Genomic DNA, 16224 nt, shown 5'->3' on the forward strand with positions numbered 1-16224 from the left:
AGAAGAGTTGGAGTCAGCCCTTCTTTCTAGGGAGGCTAGATGTTCCTAATGCTAGCTTTTTCCATATTTGACAGTGTAGACAAGGCCTTCTGAGACATTTCTCTTAAATTGTGTTTGTTTTCACAGTGCATATCAAGTGTACAAAGTTATTCATTAAAAATCTCAAGACACAAAACCATGAAGGATAAAAAAGTAAAGCTATATTTTATGATAAACACTCAGTTTACTATTCTTACAAAAGCCAAATATTATCAAAGACTAAATTCCCACTACTTACAAACTTACCTCAGCCTACTTACCTCTTGAAGTCCAGTTAAACTGAAAAGTGTCAAGTAGCATAGTTTGGTTCCTCAATCCATTTCATTGTTGAAATAGCAATGTAGTTATTAAGTTTATTATATAAATCCTTTTTAAATCCTGTCATCTGATGATTAAAAATTAAACAAACAAACCCCCAAAAACAAACTAACAAAACTTCAGGTGTCTATTCAATAGGTAGGTTTGTGGTGGTACCCAAGTTTCTGCATGTCTCATAAGTTTCAGGTAGGTGGTAATACTTCTGGTCTATTGACTGTACTTTGAGTAGCAATGCATTAGATAAGTATGTTGACTAGTTAATATATCTGAACAATCTAATATGATACACAGTAGCCATACATAGTTAAATTTGCACTAACATCCTGCAAGACTCAGCTGTTGGTCACTCAGACTACTTAGTGCGTGGCAGACCATGATGGAAATTTCTACTGGATACTACTGACTTCATGTAAAAATCACAGATGGTTGAATGAAAGCCTTCTGGGTTAGAAGAATCTTCAATTTCTTCTACCTAGAAGCATGTTGCTTTTGTCTAGAGGCTTTGATAACTAAACAGAGAACATCATGCATATTGAACACTGTGGTAAATAAAATTCTTCTGTACTTCATTTCTTGAAATAGTTCCTGACCTACAAGAACTTAGGGTGCAATGTGAGAGACCACATAGAAAAAAGAACATTAATGTGGATTTTGACTTCTCCAAATTCATTTTCAGATGAAATGCCTATCTTCAAACTTGATTATAATTATTTCTATCATCTGCTTCATATAATTATTATTTCTGGTACTGACATTGTCCGACAAATATTTGATGAGGCTATGCCACCCACTCTTTTGAAAAAAGAACTGCTTATACACAAGAATGTGCTGGAACCCTACTACAATCATCTTTGGACCAATCACCCTTTGGGTGGATCATGGCATCTGCTTTATCCCCCAAACAAGGAGCTACCACAGTCCAAACAGTTTGACTTATGCCTCCTATTAGCGCTCATTAAACATCTGAATGTATTCCCTGCACCCAGAAAAGGCTGGGATATGGAACCACCGTCTTCTGATCTCTCTAAGTCTGCAGACATTCTGAGGCTCTGCAAGTACAGAGATATCCTCCTCAGTGAGATTCTGATGAATGGTCTCACTGAGTTACAGTTCAATTCAATTTGGAAAAAAGTTTCTGATATTCTTCTGCGCCTTGGAATGAATCAAGAGGATATCGACAAAGTCAAGGAGAATCCCATTGAGAATATCTCCCTTGATTATCATCAGCTGTCCATTTATCTAGGCATACCAGTACCAGAAATCATCCAGAGGATGTTGTCCTGCTATCAACAAGGTACTAAATAATTACTTAATTAGCCAGCAAACCAATTTTGAGTGTCTGTTCTGTGTTTAGGGATACTTTGTTTTCCTATATAGCATTTTTAGAGCCTTTTATTCAGTATGAGAAGACAACTAGACAAGAACTCTTGATGTTATAATTTAGAGGCCTTAAAATTACATATGTTTACACACACACAAATTTGAGGAAAGGGCTCTGAACACTAAGTCCGGAGCATTTCCAACAATTTTCACTTAAAGAGCTTATTGTCAAATACCTTTAATATAGGCTTTCACAATAACTTTTTTGTCCTTAATTATTAAAGTATCATTTTTCATTTACAGGTCCAACAATATCTACTATCTCCACTATGTCTACATGAAGATTTGTTTTTCTTTTTAACCTTTGCTATTTAATCTCTAGGGTCTGATACAACTTGTTACATATCATAGGTGCTCAGTACACTAATAGACAAGGACAGAAAGTGGAGTCATGTTCAGGGTAAATTGTATGCCTTGAAAGACTCAAACCTTAAGTAGAAACATGCTGTGCATTTCATGAATGTTCCTTCATAGACTAATAATAAGTAAGAATTGCTGCTCAGTTTAAAATCCTTGTTAAAATGATCATAGGTGTGCACCTACAACTGGTAAATCTATAACACAGCTCCTGCACCTAAGTCTCAGGGAACATTCCAGAAGAGGGTATGGAAAGATTGTAAGAGCCAGGGGACCAGGAACACTGCTATGAGATTGTGCTTCCTAGAAATGACGGGAATGCCAACTGTGACACCTTAGCAGTGTAGCTGCTTAATCAAGAACTGAGAAAACAACTCCAATAGATATGCTAATATGGAAAGGAAAAATCTCTAGAGGTGCCTACCTCCAGACAAAGAACTATGTGCAACTAAAGTGGGAGAAATAGTTTTCCTCAGAAACAAGTGCCCCAATTGGTTATCCAGTACCAAGTGGCCAGCTCTGAAATAATATACCAGTAACAACTAAATGGATTGAGCAGGTTGTATTTGTATGTATGCATAAGTAACAATAACAACTAAAGAAAAAGAGTGGGAGACTTGTGTTAGGAAAGGGGAAAACGATGTAATTGTATTTCAATTAAAAAATAGTTTGTTGATGCTCGAGGTCTTAACTATTATGAACTGTCATTTTAGTTTGTTTTACTTTTGTTTCTTAAACCATGGATTTATAACTATTATATGATAATCAGATTGTACCTAGTCTAAACTGCTAGTGAGCGGTGGTGCTTCTTTTCCAGGAAATTATGGGATAGATTCATGTTCTATAAAGGATTTCTGGCCTTTCTTAATCCTGATCAGATACTCATTGGTTGTACTTGCAATTGCACTCCTAATTATTATTTTCTCTGTTTGCCATAGGAATTGCTCTACAGTCAATAACGGGCACTCAGCGTAAGTATATTTAAACCCAAAATGCATAGTGACTTTTTCACTCAGAATCCCTAAGGCATATATATGTTATTGACATGTTTAGATAAACTGTATTCTGAACTGTACATTGCCGAAAAGCTTAGAAAATTATATGATCAACTTATTGTTGGTCAGCTGACCCTAGTCTCTGCCTTGCTCAGACTTCACTTTAGTGCTTGTCACAGTTCTTACCCAAGGATAATGCTCCAGATACTGAGGGCTTAAGATGGCAGAAATGCCTGTCTGCTTCTTCTGCTTGTTTAACTGTGCTGCTTTATGTAGCCATATTGTCTTAATTATTATTAGTTATTCTTTAGAAAGCAATACAATATGTTAGCTTGAGGTTAAAGTTGGGCCATCTCTGAGGAAGTTTTATGGCTGAATCTTTGGGACAATGAGAAAGAGCAAGGAATCAAAAAAGTAGTCATATAATATTGTGCAGTTGCATTTTATGAAAAAGGAAAGGGAAAATGATCTAGTTTTTTCTTGCTTTATGTTTGATATTTATATTCTATAAAATAATATTAATTGCATTTTAATAAGGTCACTGGCAGAATTTACTAACCTTAGTATTTAACATGTACTTATATTTTAAAGTACCTAAACTTTGGAGTTCACTTAAATATCAATCATATTGTTTTGTTTTATACTGATTGGTTCCAGGCTTATATGTATCCTTTGATTTGTGGGTAACTAGGCATTGCAATTTTCATATAGTAATTAAGTATGTATATGCTTATATGATACAGATGTTGAAGTGAAAGGACAGCTTGCTGGACTGGTTCTTTGCAACTACCATGAAGGTTCTAGGATTCGGGGACATGATGGCAAGAGCCTTTACCCACTGCGCTATCTTGCTGGCCTAGCAAATACTTTTATAACAAAAGGCTAAAATTTTCAAAACTTTGCCACTAGATTTTACATCTTTCTCTTTATTATTTAGGTATTGATATAGAAGAGTTGCAGAATGATGAAGAAGAATTGAGTCCACCTCTGATGGAATACAGTATAAATGTGAAGTCAAACACTGAAATGCAGTTAGCAGAAATAAATAAAGATGTAGCCTCAATACCTAGTGAATCTTCCACAGAATCTGTTAAAGATCTTCAAGAGGTATAATTCTTGATATTTAATTTAAAGAACTTATTCTCCATCTTCAGCTGTTGCATGTGCTACATTCAGAGCAATGGAGACAATAGTGTTCACACAAAGTCTTGAGTTGGGATGACTCTTTTCCCATTACTTCCTACCATAGCTTCTCCTTTAGTCATTATTTTGCCAAAAGTCAAGCACTATGTTAGCTATGGAGTACTTTTTTGTTTTGTTTGTGTTTTTGTTTTGTTTTTTTTTAATTCCCGACCATTGAAAGTACATTTGGGAGAGAAAAGGTGAAGATGTAATAAGAGTAGATAAGATAGAAGAAAAATAAGAAAATTGAGATATTTTAGTATCTTTAACACAGAAGTAGAGATTAAATCATCTAAATGAAATATGAGTGACTTAGCAGATAGATACTATATAGATATTAATTTATTCTTTGGCTAAAACTTTTATGGAAATGAATATAATGTTGTTTGAAAAGTTCCTTTCTCACTTGTTTTTTTTTGTTGTTGTTGTTGTTTTGTTGTTTTGTTTGGCATGTGTTCTTTTCTATGTTCTTTTTCAAGAGTAGAAGATTGAAACTAAATTAAAAATAATACTTGTTTCCATAAAAATGTAGAAAAATATGATCTATAAAAATCCATAAAATTCTAGAAAAATAAGTATTATAAGACAAAGACCAGTAGTTTGAAGAAACAGATAATATCCATTGTACAGCTTGAATAACATTAAATAAATGGTTTATTTCTTATCTATTAGGTTAAAAGTAAAACAAAGAAAAAGAAAAAAACTAAGAATAAAAAGGTAAGACGCTGCATTGGCATTGTAACAGAGGGATGTCTGATTGTGAATACCTGAAGCTTAATACATGAATTCACAGTTAGACTTAAATTCGCCCGATTGGACATACAATGCAAGTTATTCAAAACCTTGTTGAACATACATTTATATACATCTGTATTTATATAGTAAACAATTGAATTGTTCACTTGATAACTTCATTAATTTCTGCATTATAGTATCATTTTTAAAAATGTCTGCAGTCGGATTTTTCTTTGGGCCAACAGCTCACAAATAATAACATGGAGACTTATTATTTAATTGTAAAAGCTTGGCCTTACCTTAGGCTTATGGCTTGAATAAACTCATATTTTTATTAATCTACATTCTTTCATGTGGCCTTTACCTCTTTTCCATTCTGTGTGTCTGACTCGTTCCATGTCTCCATGGCGTCTTTCACGTGCCTAGATTCATTCTCCTCTTCCTTTCTCTACCCAGAAATCCTACCTATATCTCCTGCCTACTTATTGGTCATTCAGCTTTTTATTACACCAATCACAGCAATACATTTCACACAGTTTACAAATACGCCACAACAAATACTTTCTTATTTTAATAGCAGTTTCTTTTTTGTCACAATGCTACTGTACTCCAAAGTGGTTTCTCGAAACGTAAAGAAATCTAACAACACCCATTCCTCAGACATTTGTCAGCTGCCATAAAGAAAAGTCACTGTGTGGATCATAGATGTCATTAAAATATCTCTGATCCTTAGAGAATTATAAGGAAAATAGAAATTTTTTTCAATGGGCCATATTGCTAATATTTATGCCATGTAAACTTTGTGGTTAAAAGATAAATCCTAGTTCTTCTCATCAGGAACATACTCAAATCTTGATATTTCTGTGTATCATAAACTGACTATAGTTTCTTATAACTACAACCTACTTATATGTTATTAGTCACTGAGATGTATGTAGACATTTTAATGACTAATGAAACTTAATGCAGCTTAATTTGTAAAATACTAAGATTAAAAATAAAATAACATCTTAATATGCTGAGTAAATATCAGTGGCACTGTCATATTACAATCATTATAACATTTACCCAATTACTGTTATAAAAATTAAATAAAAAACATGAGTAATTTTAATAAGGTACCTCAACATTCATTAGTGATACATATTTTCCAAGACAATACTAAATCTAAAGGTCATACCCCATATGCTAGCATGTATCTAATGACTGCTTCTTTAACATTCGGGGTTTTTGCAATTTAGTTTTATTAAAGAAATTGAGATACTTTTGAAAATGTTAGTTTTATTAAGATAAAACTTTGGCATTACAAGTCAAATTTATGCTATATTTTAATCTTTGTATTAAGTAATTTACAAATGCTAAAAATAAATTAGGCTTATAGTTACTTTATATTTATGCTACACTATCACTGTTGCTATAGATGCAACAGTATATGTACTTTTGTAGTATATACAGGAGGCCCTGAATAGCTGTCAGCCTCATTATCTAACAAGGATTTCCCATGAAAATGGTTAGCATACAGAAGTTTGCTTGTTATACAAAGTAATGACAAGGTCTCTGAGAAATTGTAACCTCCTTTCTTTGTTGCTTAGTTTTATAATATGTAGACCTAACAGTTTAACAGTAAACCTAAAAATGCCTATCAGGAGTTATCTGAAAGGAAAACAATCTAATTTTGCATGTCTCCCACCAGAGTTAGAGTAAGCAAAAGACTAGAAGGGTTTTTTGTTTTTGTATTTATTGGTTTATTTTTTCTTATGATGAAACCAGAAGAAAGAAAATTGACAGGCAATGAATCCAGCCCTTTAAATTGGGTGGTCACTATAAAGGAGAGAATTGTAGAGATTCATACTAAGGGGCTAAAGTGGATTGACAGGATGTTTGCATGGGAAGAGCTAAAGTGAACTTTGGGAAATAATCAACTGTATTAGATGTATTCAGTATGAACAACTTAAGGTCTTTTTATTTCAGGTATTCAATTCAAGTACTCAGGTACATTAGAACCAAGGTAGAAGTGATATTTTTCTAAATTGTAAAAAGAAATTGCATGAAAAAAGTGAGAAAACAGTATTGTACCTGTAGAGGAAACTCAGAATCATAGATAGTAGAAATCAATACTCCTAATTAATCTTCCTAATTTAAGTTGTGTTAATATATATTAAGTGTGATTTATGTATAATATTCTCCAAATGTCAGTCTGACTTATTTTTATTCCATGTAGGTTTTCATAAATCTATTTAGTTGTGTAGAAATCATGGATATTCCAGACACTCTGTTCCAAGGTTTCTTAATAGATACCAACTCATGTTCAGTTTTCACCTCTGTTATCTCAGTTGGTGATTTTCAAGATCCTAAAATAAATTTAGTAAGATGCAAACACTATTTTAAAAGGGAAATAGGATAAGTAGGAATTTTAAAAACCATGTTGCATCACAAAAGGAGTCATTATATATTTCATAGAATTCACATTTCTGTTTTATAATTAACTGATGATACGTAAATATATACAGTATCATTATACAAAATGTAATTTTTTAGTTGTGAAAAATTTGAGAGCAATACACCTAAATGCAATCTTATCTCTGTGTTGAGCTAAGTTAGTTGATACAGATTACTAATTCTTGTGATGCTGTCTTTTCAGGATAAGGACTCAGAAGAAGAACAAGGGTAAGTATTTACATTTTAATTATTTCTTAATATTCTTAAGTAATGCTTTGTCAGTAATACACAAGATATCTTTTTGAAAACTTCTAAGAAAAAATAGTTTTTTTGTCTTAATAAATTGCTAGTTTACTACCGGTTAGATTATTAATTAAGTTTGGAAAAATAAAATCTCCATTTTCTTTCTGTAAGGCTACTCAGTAGTCATCTAACACACTAACTCCTTCATACAAACACTGACTTGAATGATTACTAAATGGTTTAAAAAACTTCAATGGATAGATCATATGTCCCAAGTGGACATGTACATACTTACTTTGGTTGGGGAAAATGTATAAATTGTGATGATACTATAATATTGAAGATGTGGAAATGCTTGCAAACCATGTCTCAAAATACTATTTCTGAAGTAACTAATGGTAATAGCTGTAATTTGAAAAATAAATCCTGTAGTCTCATAATTCTTGAAAACATTGCTGTGAGCAATTAAATAGGTACTGTGAGCAAGTCCTACTTCATATATGTTAGCGTCCATTGTTAGTGTTCAAGAGAAAAGAACAGTGTGAGCACTGTCCAGACTTTGACCATGAACCCTTGTAATGCAGAGTATCTCACAAGGCAGTATAATACTAATTTGAGAGGCAATAGCCTATTAGGGAAGCTCTGTACCATTGTGAATGGTCGCATTGACTATGTCCCCACTATAGCTCATATATGGTAGAAAAGGATGACCAGCTGGAAACAGAACAAGTAGATGTGCACACTCTCAGCACATATGTAAAAACTGATGCAAGTGATGCGCAAGAAGATTCTGCACCTGAGGACAAGTTCTGTAGCCTGGATGAACTCCATATTCTGGACATGATAGAGCAGGTGAGCAGTGGAGAGGGCTCAGCCCTGCCTTCTTCCTTCTAGAAAGAATTGTTCATTTTGTTTTCTCTAGACTCTTTAAGCAGTAGCCTTTTTTAAAAGCCCAGCAGAAAAGCAGCAAAAACAAGAAAAGGGGGTATTGCAATACAAAGTGGATTATAAAAGAAAATTGACACTACAAACTTCATATGAACCTTCAAATCATTACTAGACTACTGGGCAATATTAATAAATGCATTTCTTGTAAAAATGGTTTCTGAAGTGTGTGAAGAAACAGAGAGAAAAGACAACAACACACTAAAAACTAGCATACATCTCACTCAATTAAATGTCATCAAAATAATTTTTAATAAATCAAATCTACTTTGATTTCTTTTTAAATTAAATTTGGTTGCAACCATGAAATATCTACTAAAAAGCATGTTATAGAATTTTTTCTAGCTCCTTTTCTGGTTGTAGCAACTGCTTGAAATGATATACCTATAAGTATAAGAATATTGGTGCTCAAAGAGCAATGAGTTATACAAAGTAGCTGAAGGATTGAATCACACACACATGCACATACATATACACAGCATGTTTAAAGTTAGTGGTGAGCTGCTCTATGATTTAAAATGTGGATGCCTCACAATCAGTTACCCACTGCCCAAGGGTCAGTCAAGTTGATCTGAATAAATCTAATACTGGCTGCAGTATTAGAATGAATATATATATATATATATATATTCATATTTATGTTATTAACTGAATTGACATAGTTTTGGATATTACACTGGGATTTAAATATGGGTCCATTAATGTTAATCCAGTAACCCAGAAGAATTCAAAATGAGAATCAAACTATCAAATATTGCAGAAAATATTCACTTATTTAGAAACCATTGAGCTACCTGCATGGTATTCTAAGTGTGCTATAGTGAGGTCCCTGTTAGTATACTGTTTATAATATAGGAGGGAAGATGAACATTAAAATAACTTGGTGCACTGCTGTAATTAAGAATGACCAGTTGTTACTGCTTGAGTTAGAATTCAGGCTCTTCATTTACTATCTGCAAATGTAGACAAGTTACTTACTCCTTAAACATTTTTAAATGAAAATAGCAAGTACCTCATCATATGATTACTATAAAATGCGAGCACTACAAAAACTACAAGTAGTAAGCATTAGTCTCACTCACCAGTACCTGCAACTTACCTGTTGAATTATTTAAGTAAAGCATGAAGGGGAATTGTTATAGATGGCAACTTTATATACAGAAGAAATGCTGTAAATAGAAAATACTAGCATTTTTATAGGAAAATAAATATTCTTGTTGCATTTGCTTAAGGGCTCATCTGGAAAGGAAAGTACAGACTGCAAAGAAACTGAAAAGGAACGGCTTGCTCATCAACACCAGCTTTATAAATTGCAGTATGAGTGTGAAGTGAGTACTTTTGCCATTAAAACTAAGAGAAATAGTACATATTTCAAGTGTTTAAATTCAATGACATTGTTTTAAAGAACTCAATGAAATGAACCTTTATTCATTATTGGTAGGGGTGCAAATTAATACAACCATTGTGGCAATCAGTGTGTAGATTCCTCAAAGAACTAAAAATGGAACCACAGTGTGACCCATCCTTCTCACTCCCAGGCATATACTCAGAGAACTCCATACCCTACCATAGAGATACTTGCATCCCATGTTTTTCGTGCTTTATTCACTATAGCAAAGAATTGAAGTCAGGCTTTTCTATCAGTAGATGAATGAGGAGTGGATAATGGAAATTTGTGTGATGTTAGCTTCAGTAGCATACATACTAAAATTGGAATGAACAGAGAAGATTAGCATGAACCTTATGCAAGGAAGACACACAAATTTATGAAGCATTCCATATTTTGTCCAACTCTGATGTATAGTTTTTGCTTTCTTATTATATTTTATTATTATATCTTAGGAGCCTGCCTCCTAATGAAAGACAGGTAATGGATCCAGATGGGAGCAGATGTGGTCAAGAACTGGAAGGAATAGAGGGAGGGGAAGCCATAATCAGGATATAGTATATGAGAAAAATATTTATTTTCAATAGAAGGGGAAAAGGGAAATTTTGGTGTGTTTATGTATGTGGGAGGGTGTATATATATGTATGAATACTGTTTACCTCTAAAGAAAAATGAAGTTTAAAAAGTCTGCAGGAAAATGGATGGACTTCAATGTATAATATTAATTGAGATCACACAATCTGAGAAATTAAGTTCATACTCATTCTCATATGTGGAACCTAGTCTCATATATATATATGTATATGTATATGTATGTACATAGGTACTGTATAATGTTAAGAGAACAAGACTGAATAAGGGGATGAGGAAGGACTAAATATGCATAGTGGATATGAATTATGAAAAAGAATGTAAAGTTATTCTTTTTTATGGTGGATAAATGCATACAATAATTGATACTGAAAATGAAATATTATAATGAAGCTTCATAATTCCCATTTTAATGACAATGCTAATCATATATAATAAGTTTATTAAGTTGTATAGATTTAGGTTCTGGTTAATTTTGGTATGTAATGTTTTCATTTATTGGCAAGTATTTTTATAATAAAGTTCATTTTAAAAACTCAATGTGGATTTGTTTTTAATTTTTTGGTGACTTGAATGCTATGAAACAATATTTTTCATTGAGCAGGATTACAAAAGACAACTAAAAACAGTGACATTTCGGTGGCAGGAAAATCAAATGCAGATTAAAAAGAAAGAAAAAATTATTGTATCTCTTAACCAACAAGTGGCTATTGGAATCAATAAAGTGTCCAAGTAAGTACACATTTTGATAAAAATGAAAATTCTGAATTTGCCTCTTTTTTAGTCTTAATCTCCCTGTAGCCACTAGGTGGCAATGTGACTGTACAGTAGAAATTTCAGAGGCTATATGTGCTTTTTTTTGAGAAGTCAGAATAAGAAGCTAGAGAAATAAATTTCAAATAGATGAGGTATAGGATTTCATTTGCTGTTTTCACGGCCAAGATTTGTGATTCATGTAAGACATACTCAGTCCCTTTCTCAGCTACAGTAGGTGGAACTTTCCTTCATTAACACAAAATAATTTCTAACATTCTATGATTTCCTCATTATTTGCTTAGATTACAGCGCCAAATCCATGCTAAAGATGATGAAATTAAGAACCTTAAAGATCAACTTTCCATGAAAAGGTACAGCATTTCCTTTTGTTGGTACTCCCTCTTTGAAACTGCATTTTACTCAACATTTTCTGTGGTGATAACCAATAATTTATTGTTCAAACATCCTTTTCCACATAAGATTGAGTAATATCAACAACTAGAATGGGTTATTAGGTATAAACAGGAAGACGTGTAGGCAGATTGGAAGGTATGTTCGTCATAACTCTGACTGGAGAAAACAGAGCAGTTCAGTCAGCAGCGTTGTAGTCTCACTTATTGAAATATATAACTATCACTACTATGTATTTCTAGAACATTTTTATAGCCTCTAAATCGAACTATGTATGTTTTTAATGTTAGCCCCTTTTTACTCCTTTAGCTTCTAGTAAACACTAATTTACTTTGGATTTGCATATTCTAAGCATCTTATATAAATGCAGTTATATATGTGACTTCTTATAGCTGCCTCCTTTCATATGACATACTGGTTTGAAATTCCTCCATGTTATAGCATGATTGAGTATTTGTTCCTTTTATAAATATGTATTGTTTAGATGTAGCACATTTTGTCTTCATCTGTTTGGTGTTCAGTTAGCTTGGTGTCCTCTCTCCCCCACATCCACCCCTCTACACTGCTTATTAAGAAGCATTTACATATAGATGTTTGTGTAAACGTTTTTATTTTTGAGTTTATCCCAAGAGTAAAATTGCAGCATTATCAATAAACTTTGCACTTAACTTTTTAATTAATTTTTAAGCTGTTTTATAAGTAGCTATACCTTTTTATAGTATAGGCCAGTTCTCATTTCTCTTCTTTCTCACCCAAATTTCTTAGATTACCTTTAATTGTTTCTTAGATTATCTGTAATTGAAAACGTAGAGCAGAATGTCGCTTTGGTTTAGATTTGTGTTTTTCCATGGACTTAAGTACATTCAATGATATTATGTGCTTATTAATAATTTGTGTATCGTTTTAAGTAAATTTTTACTTAAACTCTTGGCCTATTTTAATATTTGGAAATCTTTTTCACTGCTGAACACTATGAGTTCTTTGTTTTAGTGCAAGTAGAATTTTTGTTGTGCCTCATGAATATTTATACAATATTTAGTGGTATAATAGTTAATACATGTATTGAGGCAATATATCTGCTTAAATATTTTATATTTTTTTCTCCCTAGTAATCACTATCCTTAATGGTATTTGTCACATTCCCCCATCAACAGTCTTTGAAGTTTTTAAGCATCTGAGTGTATTTCTTTTACCAAAACATTAAAAATGGTTTCTGTGATGTTCCCTATTATCATAAAGTTATGCTTTCACTTGCTCTTGTAAAAGGCAGAATTTAGTTTGCAGGCTATGTAATTCTGAGATTTCACTGTATAAGAAGGGATTCGGGGTGGGGGAAGAACCCTCAGAGGTTCCACCTATATAGTTTGGTTCTATTCTTAGGATTCAAGCTATGGAATTCAGTTCCATTCTGAGATATGGAATCCAAATGCTGAAATAACTAGAAAGCTGTTTGATTGCATTGACTTCCTTATTACAAGGATAAGGATTTACATGGCTGCTATTGTTGGTGCAAGAACAGGCACTTCTAAATAAAATTTATTAGCAATAACATTTAGTATGTAATGTCAAGCATGGAATGTTTTATGTATAGTTTTTGAATTATTTTTATAGCAATTGTTTTGTTAAGGTGATAAAACTTTATTTTCACATGTGCAGAAGCTAAATATAGAGATCTAAACACCTCTCTCACATGGTTCCTCCACTATTACACACTGTTGCTTGGGTAGTTACTAACGGTAGACGCTGATTTCTCCAAGGTCAGGGTGACGCCCAATTTGATACCTGTTAAGGGCTTACTGCCTCCTAGCAGGTCTTCCTCATCTTCTCATTCTACCTTCTCATAGAAGGGCTATAGACCTTTCTCAAAGCATCATTTAAATAAAATATTATTCACTTCCCAAACTTCTATTTCCAAATCATTAGGCAAAAAGGATTGCCTCCTCCAAAATCCTCATTTTGGGGTTTGTTGAGTGAAAAACTTTGCCTAGGAAGATGAAACACTCATATCTATTTATCCCAGACAGGTAATACACGATAGACAAAGTACAGATGCCACCAAAGTCCAGCTTGGTGAACTAGTTGAGTTTTATTGGGGTCACTTATAGGAATGTGAGTGAAGTTACTTAGAGGCACGGAAGTGTCTCAAAAACATCTGCGTCACAAAGACCCACCTCACCATTCTGGGAACCTGGATCATACAGCACAGCCTGAGGCAGCTCATCAGATTGGATTATGTCCTTTCCAAGGGTTTCAGTTGGTCTAAACCTCTTCCAAGTAGCTGATCTGGTCTCAGTCTTTTTGCAGCTTGGCTTTGCTCTTCTGAGAGGACTCTTAGCTTTTATTGCTTACTCTGGTAGTGAACCTAGCCAGTTTCAGGGACTTCCCTAAAGCTGTTTTGAGTTGTGTATACCTTACTGTTTAAGTGGTTTTCTGCAATATTTAAATCTTGGAGAAAACTTACGCAATAATAAAGTGTGGGTCAGGGAGAACTCAGGTATTCAATGTATTATTGTTCTTTTCTAAGGTTTTACATTTAGAGATAACATTCATTTTAAGGTTATGGATTCAGAATTTAGGTCATAGTTTCTTTACTGAGGATCTAAAGATTTCTGTACTTTTGGTAGTAAAGAGTAACTACAGTTTTAAACAATGTCTTCTCTTGTTTATAGGTGCTATGTATACTTTGCCAAGAAAACATTTCCTCCTTGGGATAATGTAGAAAGGGCTATCATTGTAATGTTGCTAATTTTTAATGATCGTTCATTTCAGATCTCAGTGGGAGATGGAGAAGCGTAATCTTGAAAGTACAGTTAAAGCATATGTAAACAAACTGAATGCAGAAACCAATAGAGCCTTAACCGCCGAGGTAAAAGGAAAATGGGAATGGATGTGGGAGGGTAGTTTTAGTTTAGTAGTTACAGACTTGAAAAGATTGGCAGTGAATAAACAGAAATAAGACATCTTAGTGTCATTCAGAAAAATACAGCTTAAACTCATAACCTTTTGATTCACTGGCACGTCAATTGGGAATACTTGGATATTTCTAATCTTATGTTACTCTTGTTCATTGACTCTAAAAAGTCACAGTGTTTATGGAGACTAATTCTCATAAAACTAGGTCACTAAGCCTTATTTACAAGAAAAACATTTCATAAGAAAAATGTTTTACCACTACTGTAATATCATTTTCTCTGCTGTGTTCTATACAAATCATCCAAAAATGCATACACATCATAAGCCCCAATATCAAAAGCCAACTTACTTTCCATAACCCTAGAAAGTTAGTTTATAATACAATCGCTGCGATCTCTCAGAATAAATAAGATTGTGTGAGGCCTGGCGATGGTGGCACACACCTTTAATCCCAGCACCTGGAAGGCAGAGGCAGACAGATCTTTGCAAGTTCGAAGCCAACCTGGTCTACAGAGTGAGTGCCCAGACACGTTCCAAAGCTACATAGAGAAACCTTGTCTCAAAAAACAAAAATAATTGCATTTATGCATGTAATTTCTATTTATAACTGATGAAGCTTTATATATATGTATATATATATGTATACATATATATATATGTATATATATATAAAGCTTTATATAGATAAAGATTCATATTGTTTGAAGAACTTGCTGACTTCAAAAATCATTACAAACCTTGCCATTGGTATGCTCTGTTCACTAGTAGAGTTCTTGGGTCGTAATCCAAGCACACTGTGGAACAGTCCTTCAGCCTTACCCCCACAAAGGAAAAGCTGGCCTTACCTTAGGTTTATTTGTATTCTTTGCTCTTTATAGCTTTTAGTGAAAAGTTCCAGTCTGCTTGTCTTAATTAGTAAATACATACTAACACTTATTGATGTCTGAGAGTATTCATTTTAGTAATTATTGAGTAATTAACAGCTAAAATTTTAGACTAAGTATTTGTACTCAGTAACGATGTGGAAAATCTTCCTGTTGTGGGAGAAATATTGGACCAAAAGGTTTGTAAGGATCATTTGAACTATGCCTTTTCTGTAGTCTGATTACTGCTGTACTTCTATAGCCTTTCATCATGACTATATAAATGGCAGGATTTCTTTTGAGTATTCTCGAACTTTTCTGCATATTAGAATTAACATAGTGAGAACTTAAAAATCCTACTGTTCTGGCTAACCCTATTATCTATTAAGTTAGTATCTCTGGAACTAAAGCACCACTTTTTTAAGTTTCCAAGACTAGTCCAATACGTGGGGGAAAATTGAAAAGTAATGTTCTTTGGTCTTACTAACCCAGTAACTATTGAATAAAATAACTAAAATTTCAGAATTTCCTTGATGAGAAAGTATTCATGATGCTTGTCAGGACACTGCAGAGAGATTGTTCTGGGAGACAATGAAAAATAACTTTGAGTTTTCTTGAGATGACAATGAGGAGGATGCTCACTTAGAATTCCTTCAATTCCTCTCTGTTT

The 16224-nt window shown here is 33.3% G+C and overlaps 1 protein-coding gene and 1 non-coding gene across 4 annotated transcripts in view; both read left to right on the forward strand.

The window, feature by feature from the left end:
• The window catches only part of Dzip3 (DAZ interacting zinc finger protein 3), a 69745-nt gene that overhangs the window by 40696 nt on the left and 12825 nt on the right, over window positions 1-16224 (forward strand). The window contains exons 14-23 of one of the 3 annotated variants that reach the window (XM_005074776.4): window positions 1034-1651; window positions 3033-3065; window positions 4027-4196; window positions 4944-4988; window positions 7648-7673; window positions 8375-8540; window positions 9866-9961; window positions 11216-11343; window positions 11670-11738; window positions 14548-14644. In XM_005074776.4, the coding sequence (XP_005074833.1) occupies window positions 1034-1651; window positions 3033-3065; window positions 4027-4196; window positions 4944-4988; window positions 7648-7673; window positions 8375-8540; window positions 9866-9961; window positions 11216-11343; window positions 11670-11738; window positions 14548-14644 (1448 nt within the window). The remainder of the gene's footprint in view (window positions 1-1033; window positions 1652-3032; window positions 3066-4026; window positions 4197-4943; window positions 4989-7647; window positions 7674-8374; window positions 8541-9865; window positions 9962-11215; window positions 11344-11669; window positions 11739-14547; window positions 14645-16224) is intronic. The other 2 variants (XM_013116893.3, XM_013116894.3) reach the window with 2 other exon arrangements.
• Window positions 10314-10419, forward strand: LOC121142112. The gene has a single exon (XR_005879119.1). It is a non-coding gene; the product is annotated as a U6 spliceosomal RNA (small nuclear RNA).

The sequence above is a fragment of the Mesocricetus auratus genome, unplaced genomic scaffold (genome assembly GCF_017639785.1).
Source record: "Mesocricetus auratus isolate SY011 unplaced genomic scaffold, BCM_Maur_2.0 Super-Scaffold_100008, whole genome shotgun sequence".
In the NCBI taxonomy this organism is placed as follows: domain Eukaryota; kingdom Metazoa; phylum Chordata; class Mammalia; order Rodentia; family Cricetidae; genus Mesocricetus; species Mesocricetus auratus.